The following is a 22,222-nucleotide window of genomic DNA, read 5'->3' on the forward strand; positions in this document are numbered from 1 at the left end:
AAATACATATAAATATATATATATATATATATATATATATATATATATATATCGCATAAAACTGATGGGCTTGGAAATACCTAACGTCTAGTCATATAGCAGACATACGACAAATAAAGTAAATTTCGAATAAATTAAAACGTGTGTATCAAAAGATATACCAATTTATTCGGCTGACAAAAATAAAGATAATTAATATAAAATAAAAGCATGTTTAGATTAATAAAACGAAAATGTTAAGGAATTGCTAGACCGTAGAGAAGAATTTGTGCACCAAATAAAAATATTTGAGGGCCAATCAGTGGAAGTACAAATAAGAAGAACTGCAAGAGGGAATCTATGTAGTAGAGTTGTTTTGAATAAATCTGATTTATGAAAATTAAGCTGAATTTTACAGTCCAGAACATTGGTCATAAAAATATCAAAGTAATGAAGTTGAGACTTGAGATTTAAAAATTGTGAAAAAATTAAGCACGTACATGTTCTCAACAAGAAATAATTTAATTAAATGTAATGATAATGAATACTTAAATGTACAAACAATGAAGAGACTTCGTTTAACATCAAGGACTATCTGTTCATTAAAAGAATGAACATAAAGATTTAGACACGTGAACAAGTTCAGATGTAGAGGTTTATAAAATTAAAACGAACTATGTAAATTGCGATAAAAATCATCTGGTTTTATAAATTGTAGAATTCGATCTTGTAATGTAATGTTTAATTATCATTTCTTAAATATACCTAAATGTTTTTTCTTTATTACGTCTACTTCAGAACTAATCCATTTCCGTAGGTACGTAAATAATAATTAACTGTGTGTCAGAAGCAGTGAGTGAGTGAGTCATTTTTACTTTTAACATCTATTTAAAATTCCAGCTGATAAATGTTGCAATGAAGGACGTAGCATTGGCAAATTATCAAAAACTTATGTCAGGCAATAGCTAGTGACTACGATAGTAAATTTCTAGTATTTTAGATGAGAGAAATGTATCAGCTGTTAGGTCCTGTTACCAATATTATATTAGAGATTCTTTGTTTCAAAAGTGAAGATCCATTTTCAAAACAAATAAAGGAAAGCAAAACGACATACCAAACAAGTTTAGAAACTTATAGCTTTATTCGAATACGACATCCTATATAATCACGACCCTGATTAATCTTAGAGAAAAAAGTTTATGTTTATAGTTATCTACATTACTGATTGCGAGGAGAGGACCTAGTCACTTTTAGGCCGGTCGTCCTTTGGATGTGTTTTCGTCCGAATTGGATTCGTTAGAAATCGGATAAGAAAACTATTTTCCAAAAGATAATCAAATCACCCATATTATTAACAATTATAATGTGCTGATTTTATGGCATAATATTTAAGAATAATTGTATATATTTGTGACATTCCAAAAGGCAAAGTGCGAGGCTTACTGCCCTTACTGGCCATGAACCAATATTATTAACAGTCAGTTCACATCAATATAACACCTTATCAGATTCTCATTAACCAAACAGAATCAACAAAATCAACTGCCTAGTTACCGTGCAAATTCACCATTAAATATTTATTACAGCCAACGCAACACACTGATGTTAACATAACCTGGTATCAGTTATTGGTATTGCCACCTATTGAATTAATGTAAATAACAGCTCTAATTTTTAGCATATACCTAACTTTATCTTGAATTATAAATTGAACTGCAAACATATATGACCCAAATATACTGAACAGTTCAATTAAACGAATAAAAATAATAATAATAATAATAATAATAATAATAATAATAATAATAATAATAATAAAATAATAATAAAATAATAATAATAATAATAATAATAAAATGTTTTTAAAATATTTTCTGTAATATATAGCACACAGTTTGTTATTATATGGAAATGCTATATTTTGTTAATTAAATTATTTACTAAATACCAACGATTTACACTTACGATTGTGGCATTATAGCCGTCATATGATCTTAAAGGCCTATTAATGAAATAAAAATTGTACAACAGTAGGTAAACCTTTAACTGCTGTCCTACAAATCGTTTCGTAAAGTAACACGAGGAATTAATGGATTTTAAGTGCAAGTAGGTACTTCAAAATAAATTTAGTCTCAATATGTGCCTAACATCACAATCATCGCATATAATATTTACATATTTCAATAGACATAGACAACTGAAATTGTTACTTATATACCTCATGAAAATTACTGACTTGGGTTCATAAATAGGTACATACTACCTGCAATTCATATCCCTTCTGCAGCTAAATACAAAGAATCTTACATATAATTAGGTAAGGAAATGTTTATTTGCAACTTTGATAAAAAGCACCCACATTCGAACACATACACCTGCCATTGAAACAAATTTACAACAGGTAGGTATTCTTTATATAACAGCGTAAAGTATTATTTTAACTTTTTTAAATAAGTACCTAATTAACTTACGAATAAGTAATTATTTTTTATTAATACTCTTATGATAAACAGAAAAACGAAATGTATACTTTAGTCTATCTCAGGAGCTTAAAAGGTCGAGTAAATATAAATGTATCTTTATATTATCTACTGTGATGATAAATTTCTAACAATTCTATAATATTAAAACTATACATATTTTACCTAATTAATGGCGAGTTTTTCTAAACTGTTCTTTACTATAGACGGAAATCGATTTAAATTCTAGGATATATTTTTTAAATACCTATATTATGAACATGTTGATACAAAAATATTAACGGTGTTCATGTAAAACGTGATTAGGTACGTGTTTATTATTCTTAAATAGAACTATTTAATTTATTTTGTGGATGTTGAATCTACGCAAGGAATGCAACTCATAAAAAACGGATGTACTTAAATAGGTTATTTTATATAAGAAATTATTGCTGGTGGACATACAGAATACCATCTAAATATATGAAGCGTTATAAAGTTGAAAAATTATTTTTAGAAACGATTTTTCTAATAAAATAGTGAGAACGAGTTATTTTTAAACAATCCCCACTAAGTCAAAAATAATTCTATACCAAAACTTTACCACCCGGGTTGTAAACAAAACAAAATCGTCGTATGTGTGAGTACATCTAGATATTTTTTACAGAGAATTTGAATGACTAACGGCTAACACGAATCCTCAATCAAATTTCATCGGGGCAAAAATATGATTAATTTAAAAGTACCGTTTACGTACTGATACAGTTCTACGACAAAGCAGCGAAGTGATACAAAACGATTGGTTTTTCACTTTCAACAAGGCAAGTGCCCTTTGATAAACGATATTAGCGAAATTTATGAAAATAAGGTAAATTAATTATTATCTTACGTTTCCACGACCAGAGGTTAACGGCCAGGTATATAATACAGGCTCAGCCCCCGCGGGAGAATGTAATTTCAACTCCATGTTTTTCGTAAGATGATGTTGATGTTAGCTAAATGAACAGTGGTCACTAAAACTATTCACCATTTGAACTATTATAAATATTAGAAACACCTCAAACACACATTTTTACGGGGTTTATAGATCTCACATAGCAAAACACGCCATCGTTGAGCATACACCATACACCTTGCGCGCGCAAGTTTAATGCAGTACTACCACCCTGACACTACTTAATGCTTGGCAAGTTTCGACAAACTTTGAGCCAGTGCATTTTCCATTTTCTAAGTCTACTATTTGTTGTTAGAATATCAATACTTTTTTCCACACGTAGGCCTCGTTGCACTTCCTATAAAACTACCTATGCAATCATGTACTTCATTCTTGTAACTTATGTGCGATATAATAATTATTCAAGATTTACTATTTGATAATAGGCCAAGGTCTCCTGTTCGTACTTAATAGATGACTTCATTGACGTAGATAAGAATATTATTTTGGCACTACTGCAAGTTCAATGAACGCGTTTAGTATTTTTTTTTATAATTTTAACTGCAATCATTTTTTCGAGCGATTTTCAGTAAAGGCATCACCGTCTTCAATGCTCCTATTTATTTATTGACTTATAGTCAAGAACATTTTTATGTATACTCAAACATAGAAGTTGCTCATTCTGATGTTTTTTAAACTTGGCAGCAGAACAATAAATTAAAAAGTATGCCATATAATTATTTAATGACAACTAATTATTTTTGAAATAATTTAGCATATTAGGAAGTTGTCAAATATTTTTCACTTTATACCTAAATATGATAGGTAGGTATATTAAATATAAACCTACCTAATCTCATAGGTTATCTTATTCTATGTGCATGCAAGTTTTTGCCTTTGAAATTTAATAGCTGCCTTTTACTGATTAGTAATTTCAAACTCGCCACATAAGGCTGTAAGTCATAGCAATCGGTAAATAATTAAAGGGTACGAGTAAAACCCAGCATGTTCGACAGACGTACCTAGTCCAAAATTAAATCAAATCCAGATCCAAAACAGATCCACTATCTGCTGCCGCTGGTATGTAGGTGTCCATTTGTCTGATATCCGATACACTGCCATCTCCCAGGTGTACTGCAGAGCATAGTGCATACTGCATAGATTTGACAGTATGCACTACTATGGACGGAACGTAGAGAGAGAGAGAGGGGGGGGGGGTAAGGGACCAAAATGTAAAGTGAGATGAAAATACTCTCACGTCACGTGATTTGGGGAATTTGCAAGCTTAGCAAGCGCAATTTGTTGAATTCATTTCATGGTATTAAGTGTTATTGCGTATTTTACATATATATATATGACAATATTTTTTTAATTGTTGTGTACTGTTACTACCACTAAATGTCAATCACATAATCAGAAATAAGCCGTTTTCCTTAATATAATCTTACTAATACGCCGTTCCCTTTATTTTCTTATTTTAAGCTATTTACCTCCCCCCTTACCTACGCCAAGTATACCGAATTTCTCACTTAAATTAAGAATTTTGGCTAAGTTTCTAAAAATGCAAGGTCATAGAGAAATAAGATGCTGTTTATGGTTTGCCTGATGTTTGATTTACTTATTATTGTTAGACATAATGGAATAATTACGTTAATGTACTCAATCATTGAATATTAATAAATATTTATTTGCCATTACAACAGAGTATTTATAAAATTGTCTCTCAACCGGTGCAGAAGCCATCATTTACGTAATATATTTAGTTTGAAAATTAATAATTTATATAATTACCTACCTTGATTATACACTTCGTCTAGATATATATTTTTAATGAGAATTAATCTAATAAGTATATCTACCAGATTAACAAAATAGAAATTTGGTGTTATGTGTTTTAAGGTATTGTTAGGATTTATGATGACTTTTGACTTTGCCGATCACGAATCAAAAGAACATGATGTTCATTTTGTGAAGTTAAGATTATGTAAGAAAACTGAAATTTAAGTAAGACAATTTGTAAAAGGAAAACAGCTTTAGTTTCTTTTAAAATCAATGTCGCGCGATTTATATCCTAGGTCACGTGACTTAGGGCCGTTTTTGCAGTTCATGTTGGAACAACTACATTGCACAGAAAGTTGGCTTTGGCTCCATCCATATTATACTGTCAAATCTATGGTGTACTGTACTGTGTAAAAACATAAAGTTAATAATTAGAAGCTAATTTCCGTTTTAGAACGGTAATCATATGAAACACAAGAATTTCCATTTTTAATAATGTAGGTACTTTACTTTGGCTCTTAATTATTTCCTCTTAAATTTAGACTCTCAAGAAATACCGGTATTAAATAATTGTATGTTTTTATTTTTAACGGATTGAAGTTTTGTTTAAAAACTCCAATTTTTATATTTAACTAATTAAAGAGAAAGTAATAATATGATTTATCTAATAATTATTTCTTAATTCTTAATGAATAATAAATAACCATATTCTTAGCAAAACATAACATATCATACCAACATACGTATTCAAATACCACAAAACATATAAGCTTTGTTTTGGTTCCGACAGAGAACGGTTCTAGGACGGTTCAAATTAATTGACCATTCCATTCATAAGACCATCTAAGCCTAGACATACTGACAATACACTTGGGTAACTATTTTGAACTGTTCTAGGACTGTCCGCTGACAGAACCAAAACAAGTTTACGATAGTCAAATACTTGACAATTTTGACATTTGAGTGACGAATGTCGACAAATCGAATATTTCTAATTTTCTGAAGGTATGAAGAAAAGACAAAACCAACTGTTTTTGAAGGAGAATAAACATAGAATAAGAATTTCCATAACTTTATGATGTGCTCTCTTTCAGTACTATCCGTTTTCTGCAATACATAGCTAGACATGTTATAACCTCAAAAATTCACAGTAATGATAACAAAAAAAACCACGTAAGTTTTCGTGCGATGAATATATTTGTTATAATAATATCGGTGCTTTTATCTGTGATATGCGTGTTACTAGCTTTACTGCAACATTATTACTTTATTAACAAATTGTACAAGACGCACTCGATAAAATCTGATGTTCCCGCATTTGAGGACCTAATTCCTTCATATAGATATAGTAACGATTTAAATTATCCCGTCCAAACTGTGGAAGACAATGATGACATGGTTTTAAATGATTTAAACTCTGTCCTTTCGCAACCAAAGAAAACTGATGAAATAAATATCATAAAAACTGACAAAGCTGCTGGCACTGATTCAGAAGTATACAATACTCTGCAAGCTGCTATTGCATTTAAATTATCTGGGAAAAGTCATAAAGCTATGAAATTATTTGAACATGCAGCAGCTATAGCACCAGAAAATGCAGATGTTTTGAACTGGTATGGAGAATTCTTAGAACAACAACATCAGGATGTTGTTACAGCTGATGAATTATATTTTAAGGTACATATATAGAAAACTATAGAATTCGGTAAGTTATTACAGTTTGTTTTAGGCTTTGACATATTCTCCTGATCATAAAGCTGCTCTTATGAATCGCCAACGTACAGCACCAGTTGTTGAAGGCCTAGATTATAAATTATTTACAACTATAGATGCTAGAAAAGAATTTCTGAAACGTAGGATGAAACTTGATACTTTCGATACTGTTAAAAAACAAGCATATTATCTACATATATATCATACAGTTGGTATTGAAGGCAATACAATGACCGTAGAACAGTTGCGATATTTGTTAGAAACTGGACAAGTCATAACTGGGAAAAGTATAGTTGAACACAATGAGGTGCTAGGTTTAGAAAAGGCTATGCAGTATATTAAATTATTGGTGAGAAGTGATTACATAGACATTAAAGAAATTTTGGGAATTCATAGGCGAGTTATGGGACATGTCGATCCAATATCTTCTGGTGTGTTTCGTGATGAGAAAGTAAATTAATATTTTAATATGAAAATAGTTCAGTTCCATTTAGATGAGTATTATATATTTTCAGGTTTTTGTGGGCAGTCATATGCCTCCGCCACATGATCAAGTTCCATTATTAATGGAGAGCTATGTAGAGTGGCTGAACTCTGAGGAAGCTCAAAGTATGCATCCAGTTCGCTATGCTGCTCTAGCACATTACAAGCTAGTCGATATTCATCCATTTGTCGATGGAAATGGACGCACCAGCAGGCTTATAATGAATTTAATTTTGCTCAAGGCTGGATATCCCCCCATTATGGTTCTTAAAGAACAAAGGTAGTAGTATAAGATTGAGTGAAGGAAATTTAAGATTATGAATCTGTTTTATACAGAACACTACTTGCTCTAGGTTGTCAATTAACACTTTTTTTTTTCTAGAGAGAAATATTACGATGCTTTAAAAACGGCTAATATGGGGGATGTCCGACCATTTGTGAGGTTTATAGCACAATGCATGTTACAGATATTAGATATGTATATATATGGAACAGGTTTTTTATCAATTGAAGGGATTACTGAGGATGATAAACAAATAGTAAATTATAGTTAAAAATTATAATGATCATTGTGTAACCCTACATGTTTTATAAATAATCACCAAATTGTTGAAATGTCTAGATAAGTTTTACATTGAAGTTGCAAAATGTACGGAAATTTATATGCTTTAAGTTTAGGGCCAGTTTTTCAGTCATAGTAAATTCGTTCATCAATTAAATTAAAAGCAGGCTCTTAATTTATGATATACGGAAAAGTATTTTCAGCATAACTTGAATTCTGAAAAGAAAGATAAATCTCCATTTGTTATTATGTAATTATCTTTTTGGAAGCTCTATTTATGTAATAAAACATTAATAGGTGACAGAAAAACACTAAATCTTCCCTGCTAATATAATTTCGACTACAGACTGTGTTATAGAAGAGGTAGGTATTTAAATTTTATTTTAAATAATTTATTTTTATTTATTACAAAACATATGTGTTAAATAAACTAGTATTTTTGTTTGAATTTAGTTTTATTTTAACCTGGATTATAATAATCGCATAATAAAAACTACCACTATTAGAAAGTATAATTTTGAGACCACACAGTTTATGTAAATGCCTATATCTTTATGATCTATGGGCCTATGGACCTACATATGTACGTCTAACAAATATATATTAGTACTTTATTGAATTTAAATATGCGTCGCGTGTAGTGCAAACATGGTAAACAATCCGAAAATACGTAATCGTAATAATAAAATGAAATTCTAATTTATCTACATTAAAGTTTTGTTCTGTTCAGTGTGATTTTAACTGATCTCATCTACTACTCAAAACAATGTGTTGTTTTTAATTAGATTATTTTGAAAAATTATTACTTTATTACAATCCTAAACAAAGATTAGAATAGGCTACCCGTGAACGAATATTCAAAATATATCTCAAACGTCGTATTTATTTTTCTTTTCCAGGTCACGCAATTTCACACATACCGACAGTGTTCACACCCACTCGAACGAGTTTAGTTCATCATGATCATGGTACGGTTTTCTCATCTCTTTCTACTTTATTTGAGTGCATTTGTGAAGTGTTCATGTTGATAATTTAACAAATTTAATCACAGAAAGTAGTGGCCTTTCAAATATGTCAAGTTTTCACAAAGTGGAAGTTAATAAAACTGTCTGGGAAGTCCCCGAGAGATATCAGGCCCTTTCGGCAGTTGGCTCAGGAGCATACGGTCAAGTATGGTAAATATGACGAGACACCTACCTTTACATTTGTAATTAGTTAAATATAGATTTTATAAAGAGAACTAACGATAAGATGCGTAAACAGATAAGTATATTAAAAAATATGGGTTCCCTGATAAAAATAAAATATATTTTTTTCACTTGCGACTTGTTTCACGACAATTGGAGGTTAGAATTTTAAAATGCAAACCTTCACCCAATTAAAGGGAATATTAAAAATGTACACTGGTTGTTGTGCATTTAATAAGTAGGTATATGGTAAAGACGAATATCTATTTACCATAATATCATCTAATAATAAAGTTTAACAAAACATCTTAATAATTAAAATCAAACCAGTATTTGCAAAATTATTTTACTATTTTTTCATTTGCATCTCAATTGAATCATTAATCTCAATATAGATTAAGTAATATTTCCATGTTTGGAAGATAAATAAATAAATCTGTAATTTGTTTATAGTTCGGCATTAGATATAGTCACAAACAAAAAGGTAGCGATTAAGAAACTAGCCCGCCCTTTTCAATCAGCAGTTCACGCCAAGAGAACCTACAGGGAATTAAAACTGCTAAAACATATGAGACATGAAAATGTTATAGGACTATTAGATGTGTTTTATCCAAAACACGACAACAGCCAGGTTTGTTTCTCTCTTTTAGTGTTATTTACTCCCATTTCTTATATCATATTTTTTAGATATATCTAGTCACTCATCTCATGGGAGCTGATTTAAATAATATAATACGAACACAGAAATTAACTGATGATCATGTGCAATTCTTAGTTTACCAAATACTACGTGGCCTAAAATATATACATTCTGCTGGAATTATACATAGAGTATGTTCTTTGTATTAATTACATTTAACCTAATAATTGTTTAACATATAATTTAAGGATTTGAAACCTTCGAATATAGCTGTAAATGAAGACTGTGAATTAAAAATATTAGATTTTGGGTTAGCCAGGCCAACAGAAACAGAAATGACTGGTTATGTAGCAACAAGATGGTATCGAGCACCAGAAATCATGTTAAACTGGATGCACTACAACCAGACTGTAGATATATGGTCTGTAGGCTGTATTATGGCAGAGTTGTTAACTGGAAGAACATTATTTCCTGGAACGGATCGTATCCTTTATTGTGATATTAAATACAAACTAAATATTTTGTATAAAAATTTCCCATATAAATTATAGATATCCATCAACTCAATTTAATTATGGAAATATTGGGCACGCCAAGTGATGAATTTATGCAAAAAATTACCTCAGAGAGTGTAAGCATCCTAACCAATTTTTTTTTTAAAATGAGACCTAGCCCTTCTACATTTTTTAGGCGAGAAGTTACATAAAATCACTGCCCACGTTGCCCAAAAAAGACTTACACCAATATTTCCTGGGTGCGAACCCACTAGCAATAGACTTATTAGGACTTATGTTAGAGCTAGATAGCGAAAAACGAATTACTGCTGAACAGGCCCTAGCCCACGCATATTTAGCTGCTTATGCTGATCCCAACGATGAACCTATATCAGCACCATATGACCAAAGTATTGAAGATATGAATTTACCCGTAGAAAAGTGGAGAGGTAAGTCGGAAATCTTTCTTTCTAATTGGTATTGAGAGTGACGTCTAGAAAATTTTACAGATAGATAAAAATTAATGACATCTTTAAGAGATATGTCACAAGCCTAAGGTCACATTTAAGCAACTAAACAATATTTAGCTGAATATTGAGATAGGTGGATGAATAAAATGTCATTTTGTGAATTTTTATATATTTAGAAACATTTTTTAATACAATTATGCATACTGAAATTTAAAATTAAAGAGAAATTATCACAAAATATATCCATACATAAAACATACAGAATGAAATTCTTACTAGCTCCAAAAATATTTTATATATTCAACATGAAGTTAGATTTCACGATTGATGTTACGTAAATTGCATTGAAAAAAATCTGCATTATGAGCATATTTTTATCATACCAAAATTAAAATGATCAAATAATTTGTTTTAGAATATTTAAACATGTTTATTTTAATATATTGAAAATCTAAAGAAAACTGACCCGACTTGAATATTCTTTAAAATGGCCTAAAAATATATTCATAGGATATACATACATATCTCCAAAACAGAAACAAAAGAAAATACAAATAAAAAAATAAATTACACAACTCTATAACAGTACACACGTAGCACCATATTTTTTAGTAAGAAATTTTTGTAGCACAGTAAAAATGTATATAATCAGTTTTTATTTAAATAAGGAATATAATTATAATATTTTTTACTTACTAATTAAACAATAGGATAAATGAATTGCTCAATGTCTTTTTTATTTTTCCTTTCAGAACTTGTCCTGCAAGAGGTGAATTCATTTGTATATATACCTCCACAGAACGAAGAAAACTAAAGTGTTCTAACGTGTTTGGAGTTAGATCTATATACACACGTGTATGTATATTAGTATTTTTTATAGATTAGCTATTTAATTTAATTTGATGCAGCGAGTTGTTATGAATTAAGTTTTGTTTATATTCCTTAATAGCCTGAACTTTGAACATTTTTAAGTCTTTATGTACGCGTGTATATATATATATTTCCTTTAGAGTTGCTATATTGTACAAATATATATTTCGGAAAGTATTTACAATGATTTTGTAAGAAAATTGTGATTAACTTGGTCTTAACACTGATTTGTAAAAATTAATTATACTTAGTATATCTACATTTTGAATTATGTATGATACAAATTTATAATATAAAAAATTTACATGAGTATATATATTACATGAATATATATATATTTTAATTTACAAAACATTCAGATGATGTTCCAGTGATGTACTTTGGTCCTAAACTAATTAACTTGATAAAATAATTTAACTTAATTAAAATACTGTTCATAATGAAATGGGTTTCATTAAATAATAAAAACTAATCACAAGTCTAAGTAGCATCACTGTTACTTTTTACATTTCGCTACATCATGTAGTTTCTTCCATAGATCATACTGTTCTGTACTTTTCACCATGTGGATACTGATCTCTTTCTGGATGTTACACGGAGTGAACGATATTCTTTTATTCAGAAATTCAGGAGCGTGTACACGTTTAATCTTTAATCCATTCGCAACAATTCCTGTAACAAATACGTCTTCTAACTTAAAATATGTGTGATTTAAAGCCGACACATATAATTCTTTTGAAATTTGAGCAGGTAGCAAATAAGCAGGACCTGTCGTGAAATCAGGGAAAACAGACGGTTTATATTGTTGTGGTGATATATAATATTTTGATTTTTTATTTCTAATAGGTTTCCACTTTTTTGCTAATCGTCCATATATTGCTCTCTGTTCAGGTTTGTGTTTCGCAATAAAGGCGAGAAGCCTAGAAACATTTATAAACATATCATCGTCGGTTTTAAGTACAAATGAGGCTTTTGGACAATAGTTGTCTACCCACTCCAACATCGATATCGTTTTTAAGGTAAGATTGTCATAGGTGTCGATAAATTTTCCTCTAATAATATCACCATATAACTCTTGTTCTTTATCTATCCTACTGTTAAGAGTTTGATTTGATGTAGCGCCCAACATAAACGCTATAGCTATATCTTTGCGTATGGCGAAATGTCCCCAAGTTTCTCTCACTGCTAACCGTGCACCTTCGTGGCTTGGAGCAGAGGTAATGGCAATTAGTAATTTTATATTTTTTCCTAAATCCGGACAGATCTGAGAGTTAACATCCACATGTCCAGCTTCGTAGATAATCTCGGCTGCTATACCTCTTGTCAGATCTGGTCCTTGATTCGTGTTGTTAGTACTATTAGTTTGGTGAGATGGAGCTGGTTGAGGTGATGATTCGTACGTCCTACTGGGATGTGGATCAGCTGCAGGGTTGTTCTTCTCTTCCTGGCTAGTATTAGCTTGTAGCACCCTAACGTTGTAATTACGCAAGGGGGACGCCGTCGTGTGGAGTTGGTTGGTATTTAGGTAAGACAAACAAAGGAAGAGCGGAATCATTGCTAGTGCAAAAATAGCCAAGTGCAGGCAGCGCACTTGGGCAAGCCATGGCCCCCCCATGCCTAAAAAAACATTACATTTACAAATACTTTCGAGGTTTTAAGGATCAAATAATTATTATAGAGAGTGCCTTGTCCAGGTCTACTTATTTTTGCCCTTAAAATATACAAAAACATGTATAAAATCTGTTTACAAACATTCTTATAAAAACATTTATACAAATATATGTATTTTTTGTTTTCCACCGAGGAAACATGAGAAAAAGTTTTAATTACAAACAGTTACCCGCAAACAAATAATGTGCACGTTTATTCACAATCACGGGCAAATTTAGGGTATCACAATACTAAATTTTGTAATTTGTGCGGATGTAAATGAACCGACATTTTCAATTAACGTTTCAAAATGTGTGTGCAATTCTGAAAAAAAATTATAAACCAGCATCATTTATTTTCAACTCCCTCAAAAAAATATTCCATCTTAAACAATGTCATATACCGATGTCTTATATTGTGGTTTGCAGGAATTCTTACACCTAGCTGATTCAATTTGGAATATATATGAAATATTAAAACAGGACGAATAACATTTGTCAATATAGACAGGCTATTTCTGCCCTTAAACTTTTGTCCAGAGGTAACCAACGTTTGGTTTTGTTTACGGGCAAATGTTTTTGTTTTTATTTGAAAATATTTGCATATAAAAATTGATTGTAAATCTGGACTAGGCTTATGATATCAAGAGGAGATCGTAGTCAGCTAGATAGAATTTTTCTGTAAAAATACCCATATTCCTTTTATTTTCTAAGCATTTTCAAAATTTGTCAGGCATAAAAAAAAACAAAATGATTCCATCTGTTTTGGCAAATTAACAATTAGGTACCTAAGTTAAGCAACAATATTAAACATTTAATACCACTATCCAGGTTACAACTAAGATAAACCATGCATGGATTATTTAATAATTTTATATCTATATTATTTCATTACACGACAAAATCAAAATGCCAGATATAGTTTCCTGGAGAAAATAAAGAAAATAAAATAAACTATAAAATTTACAATTCCTTTTGTAAAAATACTCAATAATTATGATTAATTCATGTGTTAATAGCTTCATTTTCTTTCTGTATACTCAACGGGCGTGTATAGTTTAGGAAATATGACAAACATAAGAAGTAAAAATATGCTTGTAAAGTGTTTTACACCCTGGAGAAAACTTGTATAACTGGTACAGTGAAGATATTGTTTCCAACTACTAAAACCCTGGTCGCATAAAAACGCCCCCACTTAACATTAAATCAATTTGTCGTGGGACTGTTTTTAATAATAACATATCTGCCCATTACCGTTTCAGAAATATATTAGAATCAAGTTAAAAGCACTATTTAGGGCCTTTGAAACAAAATCTAGGTACAGTACGAACCAAATAAATTTGGTAATATGAGCGTTTAATTTTCCAATTACATGCAAAAACTTTCCTTACCATCAACAATCTGACGTGCCTCTTGTCATATGCAACAAAAATTGGTTAAAATCATAATATTTTGTCAGTTTGGATAGCTTTTAACATTAATTATTGCAATAAAACGCAATCAAATCATAACTCTACATCCAAAAAAAGTATTTATGTTCTGACTACGGATACCTTGTCCAATGAATTTTTATGCACAGTGTACTGCTATCCATTAAATTAATTATTACAATTATTCCACATATTGAAACGTTTGAACGTTAAAATAATACGTCGGGTTAAATAAATTTACCGACAAATGCGTATACTCAAATATAAATAATATAAATATAAAATCAAGTTTGTTCTGTTATTGCGCCAGCCCTATTCTATAAATTCCCTTAGGGATTTTTTTTACCAGCATTTGTTTTCTATTTTTAGAATCATAATTAACTTACATATATACTACGCAACCTACAAATTAGATCTATCTACTCAGATATTCATATTATACATAGTTGGAAATATTTTTTTAACTTGCACTTTCTCTAATATTAATTTACATATACGAATACAGAAATGAAATATATGAAAATAAATTAATTAATAATGTGCAACGTAGAAACTTCTACACAGAATAGATCAATCAAAGTTTACAAAATCTTGGGTTAATTTTTAAACTTAAATTATCAAATGGTGCGTTGTACATACATACGTAATTAAGGGTCGGTTACCTAACCGCCGATTTTACAAAGTTGGCAGTACATTTTCGTTCATCCGAACCGCGGTATCCATGCATCTGAACTACTAAAGAAGAAATATGACGCCTTTTTGAGAATAAACATTAATTTCTGACTTACTATTACCAAATTTTAGTATTTATAATATAACACAGTATTTAAATATGGACAAAGAAAAGAAAAAAGTAAAAACCCGTGCACCGAGAAGGAAGAGAGAATCTTGTTAAATTGCGTCCAAAATATACAGTTTTTAGGTCTCCGATGAACTCATAGAAGAATGTTAATATTCAATTTTCTATGGATGAACTGTATCTATATTATCTTCATTAAACTCCTCAATCCTCATCATCGGTATAATAATACAAATCCATTAAGTAGGTACATATTAGTTTCACTTTTGGAATTTATTATCATTTTTAGAACTACGGATGAACTTTATAAGTCAGTTTTTAGTTAGTGTAATAACCATAGAGATAAATGGAAATAACAAATAATCTTTCGTCCACAGAAAAATCAATAAAAAGTATGGTTATATTTGATAAACATAGTTTAAACTGCGAAATATGGTCGGTAAACTAAAACTCTGGTTAAGCGAGGAATTTATCTTAAACTATTAGTCCAATTAACTAAGCCTTTAAATCGAAATTTTGCCAACTTGGCTGAATTTTTGATATGAGTTAGTTTAAGGTATATTATAACAATAAGTGAGAGTAATTTTTTGTTCAACCCCCGGCCAAGGGTGGAAAAAGATAAAACAAAGGGCTTTTTCAAGATAACTCAAAAAGGGTAAGAGCTAGAAAAAAAAGTTCATGAAAGTTGTAAAGCAGACAATTCTACATAAAAATGGTCTCTTAGCTTTTTCTTGTACTATTAAAATTAACAGAGTTAGGGAGGCTAGAAGTTAAGGGAAGATTTCAGAAATTTAATTTTGTTAAATCATTAAAATTAACGATTAAAAATTTGATTTTTTGTTATAACTTTCTTATTAAAAATTTAAAAATATATATATTTCTCTGAAAAGAAAAGTTACATATTTTAGAGCAGATTGAAAAAAAAAATTACAAAATTCAATCATTTTTCTGTTTGTTATGATTTTTTTTAAATTTCAGAAATCTTCCCTTAACTTCTAGCCTCCATAACTCTGTTAATTGTAATAGTACAAGAAAAAGTTAAGAGGCCATTTTTATGTAGAATTGTCTGCTTTACAACTTTCATTTCATTTCATTTTTTCTAGCTCTTACCCTTTTTGAGTTATCTTGAAAAAGCCCTTTGTTTTATCTTTTTCCACCCTTGGCCGGGGGTTGAACAAAAAATTACTCTCACTTATTGTTATAATATACCTTAAACTAACTCATATCAAAAATTCAGCCAAGTTGACAAAATTTCGATTTAAAGGCTTAGTTAATTGGACTATATATTGGTACAACACTCTTTGCATATTAAACTCCGTTTAATTCTTAACTCTTCTTTCTACAACCCGCCCTTATGCATTCGAATTAATCCACATTTTTAGTAGGTAGGTAGGTACCTAGGTAATTAAATTATTCCCGAACTCATGGCCTTTAGAGGTCGACTGCCACAAACAAAAACTTGTGTGTATAATCTCAAGGTAAGTAGTGGAATTGAATGAGTACTGTAATTCTTCACTGCAGAAACCGATTAGCTTTAATTGCACCTCAAATTAGTATGACCTTATTAGTCTTTTAATATTATCAAGGGCGTGTGCTTTATTTTTCCAACGAAGATAACCAGCCATGAAGAAAATGAAACCTCTTGTTGATATTCCGCAAAGTTCAAAAATTAATTTGCTCAACATCGTCAAGCACAAGCCGTATCTACCTAGATTAGGTACCTACATACATACATACATACCTACCTAATATTTATACTTCAAATCTTTGCGGTATCTGCATATAGACTAAGTCTATACACTTACTATATACAATACTATTTCTTTTTTTATATCCGACAAAAATGGAGTTAAATTTATCTAATAATGAATATTCTGTAACTGATAGCTGTGCCATACTAAAAATTGTTAAAATCCCCGTCATTCATTTCAACTATTATTACTGTACATATTAACATACGGTGATAAGTAAGTACCTACTACATTTTTAAATAACAATAATAATAGTAATAATAATAATATTTAAAATTAAACATCTAAAACTACTTAATGACAAATACAATAGTGATTGTAGATATGTCTTAAATAATATTATGTGTTTTTCTTAAAACAAACACTATTAAATAAATCTGCACAGACCAATTATAAGTTTTAATAGCTTGGACCCTGAAAATATGATTTTTAACGAAATCCTCCTGCGAGTGTGATAATATTGACACATCAGATGACTCAAATGATTCCAGTTTGTTTAAAATCACATGCGTAATTTTGTTTTATTTATAGCTGTGTAAATTCGTTTATAATAAATACTCTATAAAAATCTAACATCAGGGAAAACAACCATACATTTCATTTTTCACGATTTCAATCAAAAGGCCGAGGGAAACAAATTTCTTTAGAATGAAGAAAGAAATGAATTCGAATCTTCCTACAAACTATTCTCACTCTAGAACCAATAACACACGAACTTTTGACTTAACTATTAAACTTGCTCGATTGCAATAACAAATGGTATTTTATAACTTTGGACACAATTAAGTATGTTAAGATAGAACAATAAACTTTGCACGTGTAATTGACCAATTAATTGGCCACTGGAATAACTAATTGGCAAGCAGAAACTACTCCACTCATAATAAATATACGTTTATATTAAAAAAAAATGTATTAATCGATTTAATAACTTGAATGATTTTAATCGACATTGCCAAATGCAGGATACTGATATAACAAATTTTGCTAATAGAAGATCCCTGTCAGTAAAACTGACTTCGAAGAAAGCTAGTCATAAAAAAACGCGCCCACTGATTGTCATATCGAAATGAAGCAATTTGTCAGAATATAAATTCTAAAAAGTAGGTAAAGTGTTTCGATAATAAAGCAATCAGTCAACATTTTTATATGTCACATCGTTTTGTCGATAATGTGAGTTTCCATAAATTTTCAAAATCCATGTTTTCCTCAATGATCATGAGGCTAGGCATTATATTGAAAACGAACACGTTTTGATGTTAAATCAAACTTTCGATACCTTTTAAACTAGTCATTTTCCACACACGACTATTTGGCGTATCATATTCCTTTCAATTGGCACTACAACAAACAATACCCGTTCTAGGTGATTTTTACAAATGGGCTGCTTATAAGGAACGGGCTGCTTTGTCCGCTCATGCTTACGTTAGTAAGCGCCGAGACTGACTGATTAGTAGAATTAGAGGTAACCGTTTATCTCGGCAATTGTTAATGCAGGTAATCTCAATAACTTCATCGATACTTACCAAATTAAGTTGACAAAAATAAAGAATTTCTGTAGAGCAACAACCTTTCGAGCGGCATGTCGTTTCAACCTGCAAAATCAAATGTACAAGGAATATCTCAAGTTTAAATTTGTAAATGTTTACTTAATATGTCAATGAAACTGTATGTACATAATAGAAATTTGTCAAAAATTACATTACATTAACGTTTAATACACTTCGCATCAAAAGCTAAAAGTGGCCGCTTTTTTTTGAATTGTTGAAATTTTTATTGAAACAAATGTCTATTTCAATTAAACTGAGGTCCCGTATTTTCTGAATATTTTTTTTTCTTTCTTCGTATCTGAAGTATTATTAATTACACCAGTTTATAGCAAAAATTAAAAACTTAAGACAAAATTACAAAAAAATCAGTAGGTTTCTTAATTTTGGAGCGAAATGTAGTTCAAAACAGTTCTCTGTGTTTTGGGAAACAAGGTATTGGTCAGAAAGCCTGCTGTGTCAGATTAAAAAATAGTAAAACAAGGGTAACCCTTTGGATTTTAAGCACCTTACACACTTAAAACTACTAAACTACAACCCAACAGGTAATCAATTAAGCATTTTAAGCTTTAGATATTTATTATTAAATGGAATTTATGACACTTGATTAATAGAATACCCCAAAGGGTATCCAAAATCTAGAAATATCGACTTTATCAGACTTAAAAAGCGGTAAATATCCGTGGAATCCATGGATAATTCCTTAAGACAGAGAAAATGTTTCATCTCATACATTTTCTCTATTGGTGATAAATTTACTGTTACAAAAAAATAATAATAAAATCCCAAGGTCAATCACGTATGCATTCAAATTTATTGGAAACCAAATATATTTTAGTTCATTTAACTATCATTCCTTTGTTATCTATCCATTTTTTACATTTTAAAGCTATTACAAAATACGTGACGTACTTAAAACTATTGGAGATTTTCTAAATTCCACCTATTTACGAAATAACGATTGTATAACAAACTGTTATTTTGTTTATGTTAAATTATATATTTTCCACGAACGAAAAATAATAGTCCAATTAAGTGGGCCTTTAAAACGCAATTTTGGTCAACTTGCCTAAATTTATTATGTAAGTTAGTTTGTGTATATAATAACAATAAGTGACAGTAATTTTTTTTTCAATCCCCGCCCAGGGGTGAAAAAAGATAAAATAAAGGGGTTTTTCAAGATAACTCAAAATTGGTAAGAGCTAGAAAAAAAGTTTCTTATAAAAGTTGTAGAGCATAAAATTTTACATAAAATGGTCTATTGACTTTTTCTTATACTTAACAGAGTTAAGGAGGCTAGAAGTTATATGTATGATTTCAGAAATTTAAAAAAATCATAGCAAGCAGAAAAATGGATGAATTTTATAATTTTTTTTCATTCTACTCTAAAAAATGTAAACTATCTTTTCAGAGAAATATATATATTTTTTTAATTTTTAATAAAAAATAACAATTTTAATTTTTTTAATCGTTAATTTTAATAATTTAATAACACTAAATCAATTTTTTTTATGTACCATATACCAAATAATCTATCTTTGTCATAGGCATACGAGTTGTCCACACCATGAGTGTGACAAAGCGAACATGATTTTTTATCTTTGTCGTGGCAGTGTCGTAGGAGCTAAATAAAATTCAAAAAGTAAAAATGTAAATAAATTTGTATCTGTCTGAAAAACAGAGGTAAAACAATATGTCATTCTTTTAAATAATCAATCGAAATTTACCATTTAAAAATCTATAACTTTTTCATTAAAAATTAAAAAATACATCTATGTATTTTTCTGAAAAGAAAGTTTACATTTTTAGAGTAGATTGAAAAAAATTTATAAAACTCATTCATTTTTCTGCTTGTTACGATTTTTTAAAGTTTCTGAAATCATCCCTTAATGTCTAGCCACCCTAATTCTGTTAATTTTAATAGTACAAGAAAAAGTCAATGGACCATTTTTATGTAGAATTTTATGCTCTACAACTCTTATAAGAAACTTTTTTTCTAGCTCTTACCCCTTTTGAGATATCCCTTTATTTTAACTTTTTTCACCCTTGGCCGGGGGGTTGAAACAAAAATTCCTGTCACTAATTGTTATTATATACCTCAAACTAATTTATATAAAAAAATCAGGCAAGTTGACCACAATTGCGATTTAAATGCCCATTTAATAATTGGACTATAACATAATTTTATGTGTGTAGGGTACATTAACAAATATTGTAAGTATAAACTTAATATTTTTGAAATATTAAATTTAAATTTAGAAGAAAAAAATTTGCTATTTTGATGTGTAACTATCGCCGCTACAAAAAAAAAAAACATCACATTAAGTACTCAATAAAAATTTTTAAACTATCCATCGATAACAAAAGACGAAAGTGTGACAACACACTATGTTTATAGTATTTGATCAACACAGTGTTTGGTCAATTGAAATACGTAGGTACTTATTGAAATTTCAAGGTAATTATATGGACAACATACGAAACGTATAAAAATAAAAATTAACAATAATTGTTTACCGTGTTTTTTACAAGGACTCTTACTCTCATGGTTGAGCGTCAGATAAGTGCTCAGTATATAATTCTTAGTAGGTATTACATTTTAATTAATGATCACTATCATAGTTCTAAGCGATCACTAGGTATATGATTATGAAACTATAGAACGTATTATTGTAGTATCTAGTAATATCATTATGTACCTACCTGATTAAAAAGTAGAACTTCTTTCATACCGCTACGTCACAGTTATCCATCAATTTATTTTTTATATTTTGGTCAAAATGGCATAGCCGCAAAGACTGAACCCTACTTTATTATTATACATATAAATAGTAAAATAAATAAATCAAAGCATAAATGCGCTTTATTTTTCTAATCCATTCAAAAATTAAAAATACTTGAATAGAAAAAGGATCTCACTTGAACAGTTAATCTAAATTGTAATAAATAAACAAATAAATAAATAAATAAATAAATATATATATAATTAAAATCTTCTTATTAGTGGGATTAAAGCCTATTTTTTAGATGAAACTGTTTTTTCTACGTAAAAGCTTTCGCAATATTTTATTGCTTCTTCAGTTACACTATAAGTTATAGATATAATAATAATAATTTACAATATAAATGTGGATTACTTACAAGAAACTGAGTTATTGATATTTATATACAGATTGACAGATTTTGGACATTTACATCAAATGACATTCATAAATTTAGGAAAACAAAAACAAAAATTATTTTATATTTATATAGAATTAATATTAGTGTTAGTATTACTAGTGCTATGATTTAGATTTTTATCTATAGAAAGTATGTTGGAAAATATAATGTTAATATCTTTTGTATCTGTTTTTTTATTTAGAGTATTTTCTTCCTGGTTAATATAAAACATTTCTAAAGAACATCTTTTAGAATAATCCTTTTCTGTTGTTAAAATTTTAAAATTTTCAAAATCCATTTTATGTCCTGTAGAA

The 22,222-nt window shown here is 29.5% G+C and overlaps 4 protein-coding genes across 9 annotated transcripts in view; 2 read left to right on the forward strand and 2 right to left on the reverse strand.

Annotated features, from left to right (window-relative positions):
• The window catches only part of LOC108912420 (histone-lysine N-methyltransferase, H3 lysine-79 specific), a 22,368-nt gene extending 18,810 nt beyond the window's left edge, over positions 1 to 3,558 (reverse strand). The window contains exon 1 of the mRNA XM_018717635.1: positions 3,328 to 3,558. Within this exon, the coding sequence (XP_018573151.1) occupies positions 3,328 to 3,405 (78 nt within the window). The 5' untranslated portion in view covers positions 3,406 to 3,558. The remainder of the gene's footprint in view (positions 1 to 3,327) is intronic.
• Positions 3,559 to 6,107: 2,549 nt separating this feature from the next.
• LOC108912405 (adenosine monophosphate-protein transferase FICD homolog) lies at positions 6,108 to 8,337 on the forward strand. Of its 3 annotated transcripts, XM_018717609.2 has the most exons (5): positions 6,136 to 6,156; positions 6,246 to 6,828; positions 6,881 to 7,315; positions 7,380 to 7,627; positions 7,730 to 8,337. In XM_018717609.2, the coding sequence occupies exons 2-5, from the start codon at positions 6,340 to 6,342 to the stop codon at positions 7,899 to 7,901; spliced, it is 1,344 nt and encodes a 447-aa protein (XP_018573125.1). In that variant the 5' UTR covers positions 6,136 to 6,156; positions 6,246 to 6,339; the 3' UTR covers positions 7,902 to 8,337. The 3 variants fall into 3 exon arrangements, with proteins under 3 accessions (XP_018573124.1, XP_018573126.1, XP_018573125.1); XM_018717608.1 differs by having other exon boundaries at positions 6,108 to 6,828; XM_018717610.1 differs by having other exon boundaries at positions 6,108 to 6,828; positions 7,380 to 7,630; positions 7,730 to 7,811.
• A 359-nt stretch (positions 8,338 to 8,696) lies between these two features.
• LOC108912416 (mitogen-activated protein kinase 14B) lies at positions 8,697 to 11,867 on the forward strand. The gene is made up of 7 exons (XM_018717626.2): positions 8,697 to 9,084; positions 9,550 to 9,727; positions 9,784 to 9,927; positions 9,985 to 10,219; positions 10,288 to 10,367; positions 10,427 to 10,679; positions 11,453 to 11,867. Exons 1-7 carry the CDS (start codon positions 8,981 to 8,983, stop codon positions 11,512 to 11,514), a joined length of 1,056 nt encoding a protein of 351 aa, XP_018573142.1. The 5' UTR covers positions 8,697 to 8,980; the 3' UTR covers positions 11,515 to 11,867.
• Positions 11,868 to 11,915: 48 nt separating this feature from the next.
• LOC108912414 (beta-1,3-galactosyltransferase 5) overlaps positions 11,916 to 22,222 on the reverse strand; it is a 15,893-nt gene continuing 5,586 nt past the window's right edge. For 2 of the 4 annotated variants that reach the window (XM_018717623.1, XM_018717624.2), the window contains exons 2-3: positions 18,726 to 18,794; positions 11,917 to 13,187 (exon numbers count right to left, since the gene is read on the reverse strand). In XM_018717623.1, the coding sequence (XP_018573139.1) occupies positions 12,067 to 13,185 (1,119 nt within the window). In that variant the 5' untranslated portion in view covers positions 13,186 to 13,187; positions 18,726 to 18,794 and the 3' untranslated portion in view covers positions 11,917 to 12,066. Of the gene's footprint in view, positions 13,188 to 18,478; positions 18,623 to 18,725; positions 18,795 to 22,222 lie in introns of those variants that run through there. The other 2 variants (XM_018717622.2, XM_018717625.1) reach the window with 2 other exon arrangements.

The sequence above is a fragment of the Anoplophora glabripennis genome, unplaced genomic scaffold, assembly GCF_000390285.2.
Source record: "Anoplophora glabripennis isolate ALB-LARVAE unplaced genomic scaffold, Agla_2.0 scaffold518, whole genome shotgun sequence".
In the NCBI taxonomy this organism is placed as follows: domain Eukaryota; kingdom Metazoa; phylum Arthropoda; class Insecta; order Coleoptera; family Cerambycidae; genus Anoplophora; species Anoplophora glabripennis.

Coding starts and splice junctions, on each gene's coding strand:
- LOC108912405 (XM_018717608.1), top strand. CDS start 6,340: ATGAATATATTTGTTATAATAATATCGGTGCTTTTATCTGTGATATGC. Junction 6,829..6,880: donor CTGATGAATTATATTTTAAG/GTACATATATAG, acceptor AGTTTGTTTTAG/GCTTTGACATATTCTCCTGA. Junction 7,628..7,729: donor ATGGTTCTTAAAGAACAAAG/GTAGTAGTATAA, acceptor TTTTTTTTCTAG/AGAGAAATATTACGATGCTT.
- LOC108912416 (XM_018717626.2), top strand. CDS start 8,981: ATGTCAAGTTTTCACAAAGTGGAAGTTAATAAAACTGTCTGGGAAGTC. Junction 9,728..9,783: donor CAAAACACGACAACAGCCAG/GTTTGTTTCTCT, acceptor CATATTTTTTAG/ATATATCTAGTCACTCATCT. Junction 9,928..9,984: donor CTGCTGGAATTATACATAGA/GTATGTTCTTTG, acceptor ATATAATTTAAG/GATTTGAAACCTTCGAATAT.